Here is a 19,565-nt window from a genome sequence, read left to right as displayed (position 1 = left end):
GATTGGACACAAAATTGGCTGTTTTATGTATTTACTGTAAAAAACAGGAACGTTTCATTTGAAACATTTTGTCTGGGCATAAAAAACAAAAAATAAAATCAAAATTTAAATATAAATCAAGTTAAAGTAAAATTAAAATTCAAAAAATTAAAAGTGAAATGAAAAACAATTAAAAATAAAATGAAAAAAATACATTTAAAGTGAAATGAAAGCAAAAGTAAAGAAAAAGTAAAGAAAAATAAAAGTAAATTAAAAGTAAAATGAAAATGAAATGATGGCCGACAGCTGCCACAGTAGACAAGCATGATCCTTTCCGGGTTCTCGTGAAACGTTCCTGATTTTTGTATCAACATAAAATAAAAAAAATTGTTTCCATAAAATAAAAAAAATTGTTTCTAATCTCTATAATTTGATTTTTTTCTTTTCAAAAAATGTCCATTGCATGCAGCAGATCGTTCTCTGCTATCCTGGACTCGACTTGCATTGCCTTTTGTGACAAAACGCGTCAGAGATTCATTCCTCAATGCCGACCGCAAATGGTTTTTCCAGTCCACATAGAGGTCTTTCTCGACTTGGTTCAAGTCTGTGATTTGTGAATGATTGAGTTTGGTAAACACGATGATTTGTGTTCCCTTTTCATGTGAAACGTGTGGTGGGGTGAACGCGATGAGTGGGGTGAACTCTATACAGGGGAATCTCAGGCGGAATCCGGCAGACTAACTCACTACTTCGCAGACTCAAAGGTAACGCATTTAATCGCTAGGAATACCTGGCCTGTGCTGCAAAATTCCGAATAGATACTACTGATTTTATTTTTTTTCAATTCACCGACTTGAACCAAGGTCTTTCACTAAATCGTGCCATTTCTTCTGGATGTTGAATTCTACCAAACCTGTAAAGATCATTGAGTCGTGTCGCTTCTGGAGATTCACCGTACCACCAGTGTTGCAACTTTGTCCAACTTCACTCTGGGTTTCACTTGGAGAATAGCTCCAACCTGTCTGTTGCAAACAGTAGTCGTACGTTGTCAAGTCCATACCAGATATCGGAGGTACGACGGGACGGTAATATTTGTGTAATGAAGACGAACAGGCCGGTAGAATTGAGATTGATGGCTTTTAATTATTACAGCACGGGAGCTAAGCCCGAGTTACAACTTAAGTTTTCTAATAATCGTCTCTTCTCTGAAAGAATTTCATTTCTCATTTATTTATTTCTTACGTAATCTACCTTATGAGATGGTAATTATATGCTAATAACCACTGTACAGATTGTACATAGCAGGTATCTTACACAAGCACTCAGGAGAAGGGACAACACCTGGCAGTCACGGTATGTAACATCCATGTATAAGAAATAAAATTATGTTTTCTTTGAAGACTTTGAGCCGCTTCTCGGTTCCTGCATCCCGAGGACCTCTCGCTCGCTATTTCCGGAAGGCAGACGTTGAACCATAATGTATTGGCTACAACTTCGGCTTAGAGTGACCCCAGTAGCTCGGCTCTTCGCGGGCAGCAGTTACCAGTCAAGGCATTCAATTCACAATCTACGCAGCAGCCTACCACCAACGCAACAGTCTGCAGAATTGTATTCCTTTTATTTATTCTGCTTTGATTTCTCTATTCCTACAGACTTAAGGCGACTCCACAACAGCTCTGCTTTGGAAATTTGTTACCGTATTCCCGGCCTTGGTCCAATACTACCCGTCTTGATCGGCTACTGGAATTACCGCACCGTAAGTATATATCAGTCGTCACATAGTATGGGTATGGTACAAGCATTACCACCATGGTGCAAGGGTCTGCAGAGATAGCTTAGTTTTGTTCATGCACTTTCATGGGAGACATTTAATAACATTGTAACGGTCATTCTTGGCGGGCGTTATTAAAACCCTCTTTCCTCTTTTAAGTGACTCTACATTATAAACTGGAGAACACAAAACATAATCACGAGTCGGGGAGTAACTGCCATGTATAGTCCCCGAAGAGCTTCCTACCGAACAAAATGTTTTTCTCAGTTACGGTTATGATTTTAGCCCGCCCTGTCGTTTTGAATTCCAATCCTTTTTGGCACACAATTCATGGCACAATCAAGACTTCTCTGTCAATCTGCGAAAAATGGATCATTTAAAATGTTCTGACACGTAGTTCTGTATGCAAATAACAATTTCATACAGCGTTTCAAACAGTGTTTGCCAGGAAAATTCGAACCATCTCGCTTTTTTGACTTCTTGAACGAATCTCTTGTCACTTGCCAGAGGGAGTCATTTAGGAATCGATGTTTATCATCGTTTTTATCCGATATATCCTTGGAAAACTTTTTTTCACTAGGCCCGACGTTCTAAACTTCAGCTAATTTCTAAATTTAGAAAATTAAATTTAAGCAAAACCTGTTTTGTCATTACTTGTTCATATTTTTTATATTCATATTTTCATATTCTTTTGTTTATATTTTGATAGGAAAGTGTTAACACCGTTGCTGTTTTCCTCTGACAAACTTTACAAAGTGGCCATGTTGATTTGCCCATTTTACACTAAACGAGTGTATCGTTTACTCAAGAAATGTATTGTGCATTTTTAGAATAAAATAATTTTACTGAATATCGATATCAGTGGTCTGTTGTGTTAATTCCAGGCTTGAATACCCCTGAACGCCTAAAATTTGAAGTGTTCAACATTCTACACTTTAAAGTTAAGTTTAAAGGATAGAACACCAATTAAACACCTTTTTGTAACACTTTTTGAACGCGTCTAGATGTTCAAAAATTTAACACTACGTGTTCAACCAATGTTCAATTTTTGGACACACGTGTGCAGATTTTGAACACTCCGTGTTTATCAGACATTATATTGAACACCATGGTGTTCCATATCTGAACACACGTTGCACATGAAATGTATTCAAAAAATTGAACGCATTTACGCGTTCAAAGGGCTGTAACACTTTTTGAACGCATGGACGCCGTTCAACGATAAGTGTGTTAAAGGTTAGAACACATGATATGCACTTGTTGAACACCTTTAATTTTGGGCGTTCAGGGGTTGTTCAAGCCTGAAAATAACAAAACAGACCACTGATATTCAGTAAAATTATTTTTATTCTAAAATTACACATAAATTCCTATCGAAACGTAAACAAAAGAAAATACACATAAACACTGTAGATCGTTTTCAAACAATATGAACAAAGTAATGACAAAACCGGTTTTACTTAAATATTATGAGGTTATCACGAAAATACCGTAAAGGATGCACGAGGACATTAGCGCAGCGTATCGAGGGCGATGCGCGGCGCCAATATGTCCGAGTGCATCCTTTGCGGTATTTTCGTGATAACCTTATAATTATAACATCATATATTACCGGCTGGGGCATCAAATTGTCAGAGTCGTGACCATTTTCGTGCAATGACAACAATTTTTCTTCCGATTTTATAGCGCCATAATATTGTGGAACGCTATCTCAGACGCGCTTCTGCGAATTTTGGAGTGTGTGCACTACACACGTACGTATAGTACAGAGCGCCCGCGAGACATGTTCTGGCACTTGTCCAATCAGTGGGTCCCTTGAAACCGTTCAACACTGGACGCGCAGATACAGCCGCAGGGGATGGGGCGCCTTGAAACCGTACGTGTTACGGAACGGACGTTCCGTACGGCTTTTTTAGCGCACGCTAAATCCTATTGTTCTCGATGGTAGATGTATAATAATGTGGATTACGTTGTATGTTCATACTTGTAAAAACGTACAAAAACATCTGTTCTGAAAAAGCTCAAAATTTGGCTCACTTGAATATATCACATTCTGATAATTTCTTATGTCTTAAGAATGTCTGAAATGCTTATAGTGTCTTAAAAATACAAATTTGCGTATTTCATCGTTACTTGTTCATATATAATTATGGTAATACCTTGAAACCTGTAATCCAAATATTAAAGGAATCGTACTGGCCATTTTGAAGATGAAAAACCTTGGGATGTAAAAATTTGAGGACGATGCCACACATTCACCTGTGAAATAAGCTCTGCGTCCTTAACAGCAAAACTAAGACAGTAACAAATCGAGAACAAAAGACGTGTTGATCTAAGATTTGGTAGTAGGCTATGATCAACTAAATATTACTGGAGCATAAGCCTTCAAAGACGTGAAGTCTCCTTCATCAGATGCAAGGGTGGAATGAAGATTTGAAGCAGAAAACGACAGAAAATTCAGAGTGAAAATTACAGAAAATTCAGAAATTCAGAGTGTACATTTTTCACTGTGAATTTTCTGTCGTTTTCTGCTTAAATTCTTCATACCACCCTTGCATCTCATAAGGGAGACTACGTATACACGTATTTGAAAGTTCATTCTCCAGTAACATTTAGTTGATCATAGCTTTCTACAAACGCTCAGACAGATAAATTCAGAACAAAAATACAGAAACTTATCAAAATTCAGTTACTGACCCTGAAAAGTTTAAATCAACATTAGAGATGAACTGAGGTTTTCAAGCTTGTTTTCAGACAGCTACCTGTACACTCATCTTCTTCAATTTCTGTACCATCAGCTTCTGTAACAACTCTCTATTTCACGTTAATCCAACTTTTCACATGCTGAAAATAATGCAACAATAGGTAATATGCCGAGATGAGACTTCAAATAAAAGACAAGGTGGCCTTATTAGGTCAAAGAAAAGGGGTGACTTTGGTGTACAGTGCCTCTTTTCGATAATGTTACAAAATTGGCTTCTTCTTGTCATCAACTGATGAAAAGTAAAAGCGAAGCCAGTTCTCATATGCTGAAACAATAGAGTGTGCACTCTGCGATGTTTAACTAATGCTTTAAATTTACATGCGATTGTGATTACTCAAAGACATGTGATAGCTGTGATTACGCAGCGGTAATGTGGCATATCGATCGCGCTCGGGTCAAGGGTCATCGCTACAGTTCTGCGGTGATGACCCTTGACCCGAGTGCGATAGATACGCCATGGCCCAAAACACCGCTGCGTATTCACAGCTATAGTGTATGGTCTACCAGCCACTGAAAGAAAACAAGGATTCTGCACGTATTTTAGCTATTCCAAAGTACTATACAAATAATTTCAGAGGATAATAATACAGATGCTTCAAAATTTAACACTGTTTACTATTTTGGAGACAAAGCTTACCCTTTCTGGTCTTGATTCCGCACGATCACGACTTCAGCGTGCGTTTACAAGAAAAATGTCGCAACTTCCGCTTCAATGCATGACGGGATAAGAAAATGCATCAAACTTGAACACCAAGTGTTAAGGAGTACGACGCCTCTTGCACGCCGATGTTAAAATTAAAACGTTCATGGTGATTTTCTGATTTTCTTTTCAAATTTTCAAAATTTCAACCCGTAATAAACGTGTAAATTATTTTGTATACTTCCTTTTTTAGAAAAACATGCTTTCAGCAATTTTAGACCGGAGATATTTTTCACTTAGTGGCAAATTCGTTACGTCAAAATCCGTGTACGTTTGCCGGACAGCGAGGCAGTAATAAATTTAATATAGCCATAGAAAAGTAAAAAACACTAAAGATTGTTAATTGTTTTACAGTATTGTAAAATTTCTGTAATGCTGAGTTTTTGAACACTTGAAGGAGATGGTTGTTAACACTCCGTGTTCAGGTTTTGAACATCAGTGTTAATAATATGAACACTTGTGTTAACAATATGAACACTAGCCGTTCAAATTTGAACACCGACATCTACATTTTGAACGCGTAAACACGCGTCTAGCGTCCGCAATTTTTACAGTGTAGCCTTAAACACACTTACCGTAGAACGGCGTCCATGCGTTCAAAAAGTGTTACAGCCCTTTTGACGTGTAAATTCCTTCAATTTTTGAACACATTTCATGTGCAACATGTGTTAAGTCATGAAACACCATGGTGTTCAATAAAATGTCTGATGAACACGTAGTGTTCAAAATCTGCACACGTGTTCAAAAATTGAATGCTGGATGAAAACGTAGTGTTAAATTTCTGAACGTCTAGATGCGTTCAAAAAGTGTTACAAAAAGGCGTTTAATTGGTGTTCTACCCTTGACACTTACCTTTTACAGTGTATTATTCGTGGTGTTGATCATAACACTTTCAATGAAGTCGCAAACATATGACAAAAGTTTAAATTCACGGACAACTGCAAAATATACTGAAACATGTGAGCATTTTCAGTTCATATCTGGTTACAGTCCGTCCATCACTGAGTGGAGGGACTGCGGCATTGAATCATTATGCGGACCATGCCAACGAATCACAGCCATACACAACGACTAATCCACTAACTATAGGTTCTCTGTCTTCAAATCAATGAGTGAGAAAATATCCATTAATATCGTTTATTTTCATTTCCTATATGGTCCCTCTTATTCTAAATTCGGCTTTGACTTCAAGTAGAATTCCAGACGAGACGCAAAGATGTTGAGAATCTAATAGATTTTGAAACTTTCCTCCTTAGTTTATCAAGCGCAGCTAAAAAGACGAGAGGTGGATAGAAATAAAACTGCACTTAAGCAAAGATACACGAACTCAAAAGAGATATAACCACTAATCAACCACATTTCAAAGCTCATCTCGATTGTTATGCTCTGAAGAAAATAGTTTAAAATTTCCCCGACCCTGTTGCATTTAAACATATTAAAACTTCAACTTTCGAACGCTATATTAATTTTCATTACCCACTTCTCTGCAATCTCGGAAGACAACTGAGAGCATTAATATAATTGATGTTTCTCTCTATATATCTCAAATCTATCAACAGTATTAAATATGGCGCAAAACGTGAAGCCGTCGTATCGTCATAATCGACAAGAATATTTCAAAAGACTTCTGACTCTGCAGAAAAACGGTTACGACCCTCTAGGTCAGCAGCGAGTTACAAGTATCAAGGACATATTTGAATACTTCAAGTTTCGAAATGATCAAGATTCTAATTCTGTTACACAAGTTCTTGCCATTGGAACATCAAACGGTGAGTAAATTAAAACAATTCCCTGACGCGGTAGTTACAACATACTAGACAAAATGCTATATTATTATTTCTCATTGCGACTCGAAGTCGACCAACTCTCCACGGAAAGTCATGATACGTCATTGCTCGTAATGAGGTCCCGGGTAAATAATTACGTGGTTCAAAACAGATCGCACAACAGGGTCCTACAGACATTATTCGTGTAGAATTTATGAACATGATCAATAAATGTCATGTATTTACCTTTTTCCTTTTACAAGCCTTACCTGTGTCGCATGTGTGCATATAACTGAAACCCTCGCTATCTTAGTATAGTATTTCAAAGAAAACAGTTTGCATCACCTAATACCCTCCCTAATCCCCTTCATTAATTCTGCGATAAGCCCCCGCATTGGTGATCGGCAGAACAAATTAATGAAGGGTGTTAGGGAGGGCAATTAACAGATATGGAAAGATTTCTTTGAAATACTATACAGAGATAGCGAGGGTAAAGTAATAGGCACACATCCGACACAGGTAAGGCTTGTTTAAATGAAAAAAAGTTTAATACTTGACAGTTATTAATCATATTCATAACCTCTAGACGAATAATGCCTGCAGTACCCTGTGGTTGCACGCTGGCTGTGATGTCGCAGCAGTACTGTGGCTTATCGATCGCGCTCGGGTCATGGGTCATCGCGACATATGGTTCTGTGGCGCTGACCCTTGATTCGAGCACGATAGCTGGCCACAGCACTGCTGTGTAATCACGGCTAGTTGTATGCAAGTGATGCTTTTACGGTCCAGTACAACAGCAACAATATTTTATAGAAAATTACAGAGCGCGAGACCTTCGATACCAGTAGCTAATTCTACTGGTATTTAGTTCTCGAAGACTGAAGTGCACATTTTAAGACATTTTCGTTTGGCCAACTTTGTTGTCTGATATGCTGTTGTACTGCCTTTGGCTATTATGATGGCTTTGAGTTGAGCACAACTCATTGTTATTAAAAATTGTGAAAGAACGATTCTGATGACAAACTCATCGGTTAATGTATTTTGTATATCACACAGTAGATATCAATTAATAGAAAAATGAGACGTCAAATATCCGATTTACAACTTTGACCATTCATTACTAGTACGTTTCTTCCAACCAACACATTTGTCGCATGGATAAATTGCTATTGGAATCGACAGTGGTTGTAAATTATTCACAGATTATGCTGCCAGTGAGGTACACTAATTAATCCGACACACGTACTACGACACAATGGACGGTTGTTAACTTTCCTGCGTCGAGGACGTTGTGACTGAATAGCTCGTATGCATTATTTCTGCTGATGTGCAGCGTGCTCGGAAGGATATATCTGATCGGTCGATTGTCACTATTAAGAGCAACTTAGGGAGTCTTTTTGTATTATTTAATTATAACGGTAAGATTCAGGCACCCGATCGGATATCAGCTTCCAATTTTGTTGAATTAATATACCTTGCATATTTTTTCGAATTGTTATGGATTGCACAATTATCAAGGAGCAAGTCGGCAGTTGCTGATCAGAGGTACCTTCGCGTTGGACTTGTAAGGTAGAACGCGCCTCGGAGACAGATATTCGGACTCTAAAACTTTTACAATTCTTTCCTGATCTACCACTGTTGGGGCTCATTTTAAAGCTCTTAGTGTAAGAAACCTTTCATTGTCGTAGTTTTTTGAAAATAATAGAATTTTATTTTTCTCTAAGAGTTAACAAAGGGATGGCGACCATTTTGAATTTCAAATATCGGTAAATCTCGACTTATTTGTTTCTCTAGTACCAAAATTTGCACAGTAACCCCAAAATTTTATTCTTGATTTTGAAAGAAAATGGTTGGAATCTTCCCTGAGGAAAGTTTGAGCAAAATTTTAAGTCTTTCACTTTCGAGGCGCATATTACCTTAAATCATATGTAATCGTTATACAAGCATTTATCAAGTACGCCGCGATGAGACACATGGAAAATTTACACCAATCGCCATCAGAGTACTTTCTCACGACAAAGCTCCTCCACTTGCAGGGCATGGTGACATTCCAATAATTGATGTACTGACAAGCAGATTCCAACGGATAGAGTACACTGTTGTCGAACCAGCAGAAGACGAAATACATCGCTTCAGGGAGTTGGTCAAGCGTAGACAAGAACAAGGCGGATGGCATGCAGCCCAGTTCAAGTTCTATTCAATGACCATAGAACAATATCTTGGAGAACTAGAAACTCACAAGTTAAGCGATGCCTCCGGGTTCGATATAATACACGCCCAGCATTGTGCTTATCATTTTAAAGACCCTGGAAGCATTTACCAAAAGCTATACGAGCTACTTGCAAAAGGTGGAATCTTATTTAATGTTATCGATGTTGGTAAGTTAAATGTTAAATTCATGTTTCGATGCAAAGTAAGTTCTGAACAAGTTTTTCATCAAACAGAAATGAAGTAAACATTTCACTCAGTTCACTCAGTTCGGACGCATATTAATTGGAATCAACTTAGGGCCATGGCTGAAAGCACCAGAACATGTAGTCCAAGGACGTTACGTTAGACATAAAGGCTTTGAGGTCAGCTTAAGGAAGATTGCGATAAAGCAATATACTCTTCGGATAGTTGAATTTAGATCCTTACGAGAGATACATGTACACATGGACTAGTTATTAACGAAACTATTGTTTACAGGAACTTTCATTGAAATTCATAGAAATTCACCGATTATCATTCTACTTAATTTGACTTTTTCTTTAATTTTACATTTGTCTTCAGGCGCTGTAAGTGAACTGTTTTTGATGGTTGAGGATTTCTATGCCACCCTTAAAATCGAATTGGAACGTCACAGCACAGTCAGCCTGCAAGAAATCATGAAACGACGACTCCCAGAAGCGCATCTAAGTGTTGTCCTTTGTAGAAATGTCAAGGTCAGTGAGTGCTTCAAGGAAGACTCAGAGGAAGGAAACGCAATACTCGAGTCTCTTGTCGAGATGCAGAATTTTAGAAATACTGTTCCTGGGGAGTTCGTCGATAAAATCTTGGCGTTGCTGAAAAAATCTAGCCTTCAGACTGGTGGTGATATGATTTTCCCCGCAGAAGAGGAAGCATCTGTCTTCTTGAAAGTATAATTCATGACAGTATACATTGTGTCAAGGACACTTTATGGATTAAAGGTATACTGTCACCTGTTCCAATTTTGCCACAGTTACCACAGAAAGAGAAAATCTAACCAATCACAGATTTTAAGCGGGTGGCCGCTTTTTTAAAAACAACGCCCTCACATGGGCATTTTGAATACCAAGGAGTGCCCCTTTGACAATATATGGGCATATTTAGATTACAGGTGACTGTATACCTTTAACCTATACCTTATGATCAATACATACAGATTTCAGTTATTGAACTACCTGTAATAGCGAATAGAATTTTTTTTTTATATTTCAGTATAGCGCTTGTCATTTGAGTTTGGAGTTTCAGTGTTTCGCACAAACGGATTTCCTCTGACTATGAAGTACAAGTTGAGATTAAATAGAAAGCGAATCGATTCAAAGCTATGTAAAATTCAACAGAAACAATGCTTTGCAATTTGTGAATTCGACAAGTACAGTGACTTATGCAGAATAATAATCATACGATGTACAAGAATATGCCTCTGCAAAGCACCTCGTTTCGAGACTTTCTGACCCGATTCAACTTTTCTGTACAACAGTTAGAACATCTCATTTTCAACTTGAATCTTTTCAACGGCCACCGGAAAATGGTTACGCTCACCATGCAAGTAGTTGATACCTTTGAAACTCTTATCTGTACAATCTATAATTTAACTTTTAAAAATGTTTTTTTAAAGTTATTGTCGCACTAACATTCGCTCAGTGGAGCTCTAATGACATTATCTTTCAGTAGAAGGACGTACATAAATAGCTTAACACGTGAAACAAACATTACACAGAAATATGTCAAGCAGAGAGAATTTGTCCTTTTTGACTGAAACAAGACGTAAAGATATATATATTTAATAATGCGTTAATACAGATATACCCAGCTAAAATAACGTGTCATTGTTTACAATCTTTCTCAATTTGACGCAATAAGTCTCGTTTAACATAGACTATTTGACTGGTGTTCATTTTCAATCAAACTTTACATAAAATTTCAGCACAACTAAATTTTAATGATTGATAATAGTTTCAATAATGACATCATTGTACTAATCAGATACAAATCATAGTTAGCTCTTCCATTCTACATTGTCACTAGCTATTAGTAAATGTAATATTTGGCTAAATGAAAATAAATCGCAAAACATATTAAATAATATACAAGTATATAGTGCTTTCCTTACAGTGTTAAATCCCCCGTAACATTAGATGCTAATACCAGTAAACAAAGTCGCCATCGTTGCATGATTTCACCTGTTAAATTAAAATAATTCCAGTGTTCGGTTTTCTAAATTGCAAACACTTTCATACTCTCTTCTGACCTCCTCCACAAGCGATATTTAAAATTCTACGGTATTTCTGGCTGATTTTTTTTTCAAAATAAGGCTGTGAGACGGAAATGTAAAAAGCTGGGCATACTTCCGACAGTTTTTTCTATACAGTGCAATGAACTGTCGTTATCGACAAAATTTGGCTGCCGTGAACAGTCAAAATTGATTTGAGACCATTTTGCTTCAAACTTCATCGCATAAAATAATCGATACCGAAATTTCTGTTCAAATTCAACAAAAATATTGATAGCTCTCTTTCTCAGATCCGTCGCCTGGTCAGAATGATGTTGCTCTGCGGCGCACGCCAGGAAGCCGTAGTTACGATGGAATTCGGCATCACGACCTGCTGATGTACGGTGAAGTATATAAGTTGCCTGGCTGGGCATTGAACATGGCCACGTGTGGTAGAACGGGGGTGAGGGGAATGGGGGAAGGTCGTAAGCACAGCGTGCGTTTTGTTTACAAGATTGCTGATGTTGCACTCATTGTACGTATATGAAAAGAAGGAGAGGTGGTGCGACCAACTTGCGTATAGCACAGAGCTAGGATATCGTGACACCATCGTAAAAGCAATTAAGCCATAGACAGTGATGTATTTAAGTCATACAGGGCAAAAAAGACGCATAATTCTGAGTTTTGTTCATTAGTATATTTCATCAAAATGGTGGGTGGGTTTCGTGTTTTCCCCTTTGAATATAGAAAAGGATCCGGGTAGCACTGATCATCTAATCCTAATATCAAGCTTGATCAGCCGGTTAAGAAACTCTGTAATCCAGTATCCTTTTTTATTTCTGTTTTGGTTTAGACATGAAAACTTCTCAGTTGTCCCAGGGGAAAGCGGCAACCATGGACAAATTTAATATTATGATAAATTGCTGTCACAAACGTCCACCTTGTCAGTCATACAACGTACCCAGGCATACAGAACATACTGGAAATGTTACAAATCCAAATTATCATTATTAACAAACAACTTAACAAGTCCTGTTAAACTGCAACGGTGTCGCAGTACATTCGTGTTTTAGATGCCACAGACTTTCTGCAGCACCAGAGTGAAATTGACCTGAGGAAGAAAGACATCTGAAATCAATTCTATCATCGTTTACTTCTCTTTCACCAAGTCAAATTCAAAAACGGTGACTCTATGGTTGGTAGTTCTGAGGGGAAATCGTCAGCTTTCGAAATACTGATCGGCTGCCGCTCTTAGTAGCGCCTGGAGAAGACACCTTATAGGCAGGACAATCCAACTGCGCGGATAGATCCCACAGATACATGACATGTACATGTACAATACTTCCACCAAAGTGACAGGATTGAACATTCAAATCACTCAAAATAGGCTCCCTAACACATTGTTTGTTAACTCAACTGAAAGCAGCAGATGCCCTGACTCTGCAGTGGACACGACCGGTCCTTTCTCTTGAAAGACGTTTTTGTCTTTCTTAAGGAAACGGACAGTTTCATCAGAGATGTCCAGAATTCTAATTGATCCAACATGAACTCTCCTTGGGGGCTGTATTGGACAAAAAACTGAAACAATGATGTGGTTTGCATATTTTATTCTATGTATTACAAGCATATGTCTTTCCCTGGTCCACTCAACTTCCTCGGAATCACCCTAAAAAGTTAAATAGATGACAATTATTTCAAATAATTCTCATCTGTCATCGGTAATATTAACATAATATAAGGGGGTTGACAACAAGAATGTTTTGGCTTGAAAGATAATGTGTGACTGGGCAGTTTGCGGTCACATCGACCCCAATAACACATTCAATAGCAAGGCAAATGGCGCCACACTAGTCTGTTTGCAAAACTTTGCCTTCACAGAATTCCTGTAAATTGCGATCGAGGTCGTGTTATGAAGCTAGGCTGGGTTGACATTCACCGCTTACAATGAAGCTTGAATGCCAAGTAGCTCATGTACTGTATTCTTGACACTAAAAGAGGTCATTCCTAAAGAAACTTTTGAACAAGGGACACTTCCATAGGTGCTTTACATACAATAATGCCGACAAAGAGTGTATGTCGTTCATGAGCGCTCTTTTCCAATTAATAATCAAGGGGAATGACGTCACAAAATTCACTGGTATTGACAAAGCTATGATATAATATGATGTTTAGATATGATAATGTATATAAATGTACCAATAATGTTTCGATTCTGAGTCAACATGAGTCATCAATTCTTAAGTTGCTTTAATTGAATGTTTCATTTAATTTCACGGGAGCACACAGGAACAGTACAATGCTGCCTTATCTTTTGGCGTTTTTACCGAAAATTAATTTAAAAAGGAATGTCCTGAGCTTTAAAGTGCACGTTCCATGCCAAGATCGACACTTCTGCGGATGGCCGAAGCCGTTAGTCACTGTTGGCGTGTACTCATCAAATTGTGCCCCTCGGCATCAGCCTGGTCAGCTTTATCGAAAATAAATCTCGCGATATCTTCGATGTTGCTGTGAGGGTGGATCTCCACGTCGACGCCGCCCTTGCGACACATCTCCTCGAGGGCGGCCACGTTCGATCCCGTCAGTCGGAGGTAGCGGCACTGCAGGGTGTCCGCCGGGTTGAAGTCGGGGTGCTCCTCCGCGTGTTTGATGATCTCCGGCAGCATCTTGGTGAGGAACTCGAGGGCGAGCATCTTCTTGCGGTGCGATCGGCCTGTGGAGCACACGGGGCCGAACACCTGTGGGAGGATGCGCTCGGGGTGGCTGCCGTGGAGAACGTCGGTGCTGGATTTCATCAGGCTGTGAAGTTGCGCCAACAGTTCTGGGTTGAGACTTATGTGATGTTTGTCTGCCAGGTACCGATAGAAGGATGGGTTGATAGACTTCAACGCATTCAACGCTGGTGTTGTACTATCTGTAAAAAAGAAACCCTTCTAGTACTATATCTAGGGGTTTTTTATTGGCATCAGTCTGTAGGCTTAGCGGATGGTTGAGTATTTATTCGAATTATGATGGGATAGCCACATATAGTAACGGTCGGGTATTTGTAATTTAAGCTTGCCTACTGTTTGGTGAGACTCATAAGATACAGTAAAATTTAGAGAATGTTCTCGAAATTTTAAAAGCGCGAAAAATGTCTAGAGTCTAGTGTAGGTAGGTCTGGTTATTGTAGAAATATACATACTTTTTTGTTTTGCCTGAACTTTAAGAAACTGTATATTATAAGAACAAATATACTGGAAATACATATGCATGAAAAGTTACTCGGATAATGCCGATGAAGTATCACTTGCTTATCTTAAAACACCCTCCCCATATTTATGATCAAAATGAGGTCATTGGCCACTCCTCACAGTGTCATTGATAATCAAAAATTTCTCGAAAAAGTTAAATTGCCTGTCACTTACCTCCTTCGCTGCTACCATGAACTTGATGTTGTTGCTCCTGATGATCAAGATGTGTATCGGTCGCTTTCCCTGTGTGCCGGTCTCCATGGTGATGCCTTTGGTTGACGTCATGGCCAAGGTGAGGGCCAGTCTTTTGTCCCTCGGGGGTTTCTGTCTTTCCAGTACCAGGCTGTGACTTGCCGGCCGGCGCTGCCTTTGTGACGTCATCTATGTGTTTCTCAGCAACTACTCCATGATAACTCTTACTTTTGTCGTGTTTCGATTTTTCAGTCTTTTGGACTGTCCCTTGCTTGCCCTCTTATTACATGGAGATGAAGAGAAAAGAGAGAATGTAATTGTCTTGTTTGTTGGGTCCTGTTGGGGAAAATATCTCCTAGGGCGAGCAAGAAAACTGATGACTTGAAACGATTTGTCTGCAAAGTGTATAGCACTTGACATTTGAAGATTCAAAATGGCCAATTTAAGAATCTCCTTTCATGTACACAATTCTTCGCCTGCGTTATGGACTCTGTCTGAGTTATTGCATAATAACCCCTACAAAGATCCTATATTGCCGGGGACGGTGAAGTGCGAGGGACAAATCGGTTGTACGCCTTATTTTGGCCTTGAAATGTTCAAATCAATGAAGGATGACACGTACATGAAGTTAATAACATTAGGCCAGGAAGAAAAAATAAATTGTTCATCGGAATCGCCGCTTCTACTTTGGCATATTTGGAATTTTTTTTTTGATCGCGGCAAATTCTTACTTCCGCATTACGAATATTTTTAGTACTGCCGCTGGTGGCGCCCTACACTGTGTCGGGTTTTCGCGGGCACGGGATTCTGAATGAGACTTCATTCGTGTTCGGACTTAGTTGACCGCCAACACGTGTTTGTTACGTCTGAATTTGGTGAATCACGACGCAAAGTGGGTCGATTTGGCCAGAAATTTGCTCGTTTTGTAAAGGTTAGTACATGTTACATGAGTATTAATTTGATCGCCAACATTCGACGTGATGGCCAACAGTTAGTTCCAGAGACGCTATTCAGTGCAGTGTTTGTCCTGATATTACGTTCGGCGATTTGTTCAACAAGATCGGGACAGCAGATGGACGGTGCATCCGATTGAATGAAAATTGCATCGAAAGTATAAAAATTTACGGCAATGACAAAACACATGGTTGCGTCGATGTTAAAGTACGATCTGAATGATCTGAATGATATAACTTCACTCCGATCACAGTACAGTGTTGTTAGACCATTATTATGTGTATATATAGACAGTGGTAAAGAGGCCAAAACATGGGGCCAAACACTGCATGAAAACCCAATAATTCAGATAAATTCACATTAATAAGTTGCTTGTATTATAGTATAATACACGTGAATTCACATGAAATCACATGAATACACGCTTGCTGAATACAAAAAATGGATTCTTGACTGTATTCATCTGTATATGCGCTCTTCAGCTAAAATACAGATTATAATCCACGCTAATACAGTGAGTATTATAGGGTTTTTATGCAGTGAAAGTAAAATGAAAAAACTCAGATGCTAGGTCCCACCAGGACAATATTAAAGGACAATACTGAATTGTTGAATTTCAGAGATTTGCTGTACATTTCAGTTTTATTCTGAGAGAATGTTGAAATGCTCAGAATATGTTGTGTAAACACTAACTGTGAATGTAATGGCCTATGTTATTGTTGGGAAATATAGTATTGAATTCAGTTACCAGTATCAGTGTTTCTTGTCTGAGATATTTCTGGTAAAAAGGGAAACAATTATCTTGCCTTGTCTGCATCTGTGCAAAAATGCCATCGCGTTTACCTTCGGCCTAAAAAAAATAAAAAAAAAATTTCGCTCGCCGCTCCTGGGACTTGGTCCAAAAGATCCGATGAACAAGATTTTTTTTTCTCTGGCCTTAGAGGTTTTCGTTTACACATTCATTCAAAATTGTTTATACCTTTTCTCGGCGAAGCTGGCGATCTTCCCACTTGTCGCTCACCTGCAGATGACGTCATGACATGTTGGCTTTGCACACGGACTTCCTTTTTCGTCTCAGTTTCTCGTTTAAATCGTTTCGTTCGGTCACTTTCTGACTTACCATCGATTGGACTTGTTCTGCCGCCTTTACTTGAACCTGTCTCCTTTGACCGTTCCCTCTTGGAGAGTAGTCCCGGGCTTTCTGATTTTTTTCCCTGTGAGCGAGACAAAATTTGTCCGTCTGGTTGATCGGTGGACAGATATCGCTTTGCGGATGTCGTTTTATCCTGCGGACGGCTGCGTTGTTGTTCGTCATATTCAGGACTCGAGTCTTTAGAAGCAGTCTCTTGTTTTCGGGCGACTCTTGCAGTTCGTCCCGTCGGTTTTCCTTCGGGCTTTTGAGACGATGGCGGCTGGGGTTTAAACTCTGTTGGGCCTTTACTGTCCTTTTGCCAGGCGATCATGTGAAAGCGACCGTCTCTGAGATGAGGGTGTACGCTGTCCTCATGAGGACGGTGGAGGCGCTCGTCAAAGTCAGTGCGTCGTTGGCCGTGGTGTACATGCGGGTGGTCGTGATCCGCAGGACCCGGGACATGTTGCAATCTGCGTCCGTGATGCGCGTCCTGATGCAAGTCGGGAAAGTGTGAATCTTTAGCAGGGGAGTGTCCTGTATGAAAGTGACGCGCACGGTCGGAGTCCGTGACAATCCTTGAAGGAGAGTGTTTTCTTGTAAGGTGCAGACGATGGAGGCTATGATGCTCCGTAGGGTGTCGTACATGCGCGTCGGGGTGCAGATGATGCTCAAAGTGGTGATGTCTTTGATGCTGCTGCCCATGGCCATGGCCATGACCGTGGTGATGAGCATGACCTTGGTGGTGGTGGTGATGACCAGGATGATGGTGATGGTGGTGTTTCACGTGAAAGTCTCGGCTGCCGTCGACTGGAGGAAGCATGTGGTGAGCTTGACATGAAGTGTTGTAACGGCAGTCGTGAAGGTCTCCATGTGAACTACAAGAAATAAAAGAGGAAAAAAGGCCCTGTTAGCGAACAATTGGCTGTTCTTTGTTAAAGTTCCATTGTTTTATAAAGGGTCTCGTTCTACACCCAGAATCATGGCGAAATGGGGAACGCACAACATGCGCCCTGTATCATGACTGTAATATCCACTGCTATTGTTGACAAGTAAATTTAAAGGACCAGAATTCATTTGTAAACAAATACATTGAACATTGTACATAGAGTGTTGTGTTAGCAAAGCCATAAGGTATATTAACATACTTTACTCGTCTTTGGGGGGAGGACGATAAAAGTAAGAGCTATTGTCTTTTTGAATGCAGAATAATTTGGAGCGGATGGATTGCCAGTGTGTGTGTGGATAATTATCACATTCTTGTTTACCTTTTGCTGTGTTCCCAGGAACTATGCATAGCTGTATTTGATTCCTAGTGATAAAGAGTAGAATATGAAAGAGAGAGGGGGGGGAGGGAGAGAGAGAGGAGGGAGACAGACAGACAGACAGATAGACAGACAGACAGACAGACAGGGATAGATTGATAACAGAGAGAAGTGTAAGTGGATGGCGTACGATAGCATTAGTATGATCATGACTTAGAATGAGAATGAGGTATTATCTTTAGCCAAGCTCACCGCATTTATGAATGACATTTGTAGGACATTAAATCAAATTCAAATTCAAATATTCCGAGCAGACTAAGCTACCTTTCTTTCTTTGTTGCTTGCTTTGTTTACATCTTCAAAGCTTCCCGTCTTCAGCGCGTACGACGAATACCTGATTTCCTTGTCGCGTTGTAGTTTCTGTAAGTGACGCAACATCTCTCTTTCTTCTTGTCTGTAGATGTGTTTCTTCACATCCAGTGCGTTCTCTAGTGATCTGTCGGCGAAGGAGAATAATACGTAAACTAGAGAGACCCCATAACTTGACTCTTGTTTCACGGCATCTTTACGCTTCTCACAGTGGTCGTGTATACACTGTTAATATTTTCGTTTTGGCGGTAACAATGTTCCCTTACCACATCAACATCATAAATGAGTTTTATGTGTTGTGATTTTCCTCATATAAAAAGCCACTTTCACATGAGGTTCTGAAGCAAGACAATGTGTGAGGCATGTTAGCAGTACAGGGAACCGCATGTTGACGATCTCTGTCTCCCTCCCCCCCCCCCCTCTCTCTCTCTCTCTCTCTCTCTCTCTCTCTCTCTCTCTCTCTCTCTCTCTCTCTCTCTCTCTCTCTCTCTCTCAAATCATTCAATGTGGTTTGGTATTGTTCACATGAACCTGTACATGCGCGTTCTCTCACAAGCACAAATATTCCATACAATATTATATATCTCGTCGTTGAAATTGCATTAAGATTTGCTATAAAAATGCGTATCAGCGACTCAACAAACAACATCTAACAAATTTTACAGAAACAACACTTTACAATAGTTGTTGTTGTTGTTATTGCTGTTGTTTCTGCTGCTGTTGTTGTTTTTCGTTGTTGTCGAAGAAGAAAGCTAGAAGGTGGAAGACTAGCTTGATAATAAAAAATTATGTTAACATACCTTTCCAAACCTTTAAGATGCAACCTCTCTTTGTTATTATTGACATTTACAGACTGCGCAGTGCGCGATGCAAGTGATGGGATGTCTGTGTCCATATTTTTATACAAAAACCACTGAAAGGGTCGGAAATTTTCGGTTCTACCAACACTGGAAGTGGTCTCTCCTACACCATTAACTTATGAGGTATTCGATCAAGCATCCCATGTCT

General features: G+C 39.4%; 2 protein-coding genes across 2 annotated transcripts; one reads left to right on the top strand and one right to left on the bottom strand.

The window, feature by feature from the left end:
* The first annotated feature begins 1,276 nt into the window (after positions 1-1,276).
* LOC139147386 (histamine N-methyltransferase-like) lies at positions 1,277-11,300 on the top strand. The gene is made up of 5 exons (XM_070718468.1): positions 1,277-1,332; positions 1,632-1,735; positions 6,774-6,983; positions 9,017-9,358; positions 9,753-11,300. Exons 3-5 carry the CDS (start codon positions 6,782-6,784, stop codon positions 10,103-10,105), a joined length of 897 nt encoding a protein of 298 aa, XP_070574569.1. The 5' UTR covers positions 1,277-1,332; positions 1,632-1,735; positions 6,774-6,781; the 3' UTR covers positions 10,106-11,300.
* A 1,681-nt stretch (positions 11,301-12,981) lies between these two features.
* LOC139146989 (uncharacterized) lies at positions 12,982-19,452 on the bottom strand. The gene is made up of 6 exons (XM_070717842.1): positions 19,358-19,452; positions 18,513-18,684; positions 18,192-18,235; positions 16,915-17,801; positions 14,823-15,119; positions 12,982-14,329 (listed from the first exon to the last, which is right to left on the bottom strand). Exons 1-6 carry the CDS (start codon positions 19,450-19,452, stop codon positions 13,833-13,835), a joined length of 1,992 nt encoding a protein of 663 aa, XP_070573943.1. The 3' UTR covers positions 12,982-13,832.
* Positions 19,453-19,565: the final 113 nt, after the last annotated feature.

Source organism: Ptychodera flava, chromosome 13, assembly GCF_041260155.1.
Source record: "Ptychodera flava strain L36383 chromosome 13, AS_Pfla_20210202, whole genome shotgun sequence".
In the NCBI taxonomy this organism is placed as follows: Eukaryota; Metazoa; Hemichordata; class Enteropneusta; family Ptychoderidae; genus Ptychodera; species Ptychodera flava.
The sequence above is the reverse complement of the archived record's forward strand: the minus strand, read 5'-3'. Positions and strand labels throughout refer to the sequence as shown.

What these genes read in the sequence shown, in the direction of transcription:
- LOC139146989 (XM_070717842.1), bottom strand. Translation starts at nt 19,452, where the DNA reads ATGGACACAGACATCCCATCACTTGCATCGCGCACTGCGCAGTCTGTA. An exon ending in TCCTGGGAACACAGCAAAAG is followed by an intron (nt 17,802 to 18,191) that starts GTAAACAAGAAT and finishes TATTTCTTGTAG; the next exon opens with TTCACATGGAGACCTTCACG. An exon ending in TCATGGTAGCAGCGAAGGAG is followed by an intron (nt 14,330 to 14,822) that starts GTAAGTGACAGG and finishes TCTTTTTTACAG; the next exon opens with ATAGTACAACACCAGCGTTG.
- LOC139147386 (XM_070718468.1), top strand. Translation starts at nt 6,782, where the DNA reads ATGGCGCAAAACGTGAAGCCGTCGTATCGTCATAATCGACAAGAATAT. An exon ending in TGCCATTGGAACATCAAACG is followed by an intron (nt 6,984 to 9,016) that starts GTGAGTAAATTA and finishes CTCCACTTGCAG; the next exon opens with GGCATGGTGACATTCCAATA. An exon ending in ATTTAATGTTATCGATGTTG is followed by an intron (nt 9,359 to 9,752) that starts GTAAGTTAAATG and finishes ATTTGTCTTCAG; the next exon opens with GCGCTGTAAGTGAACTGTTT.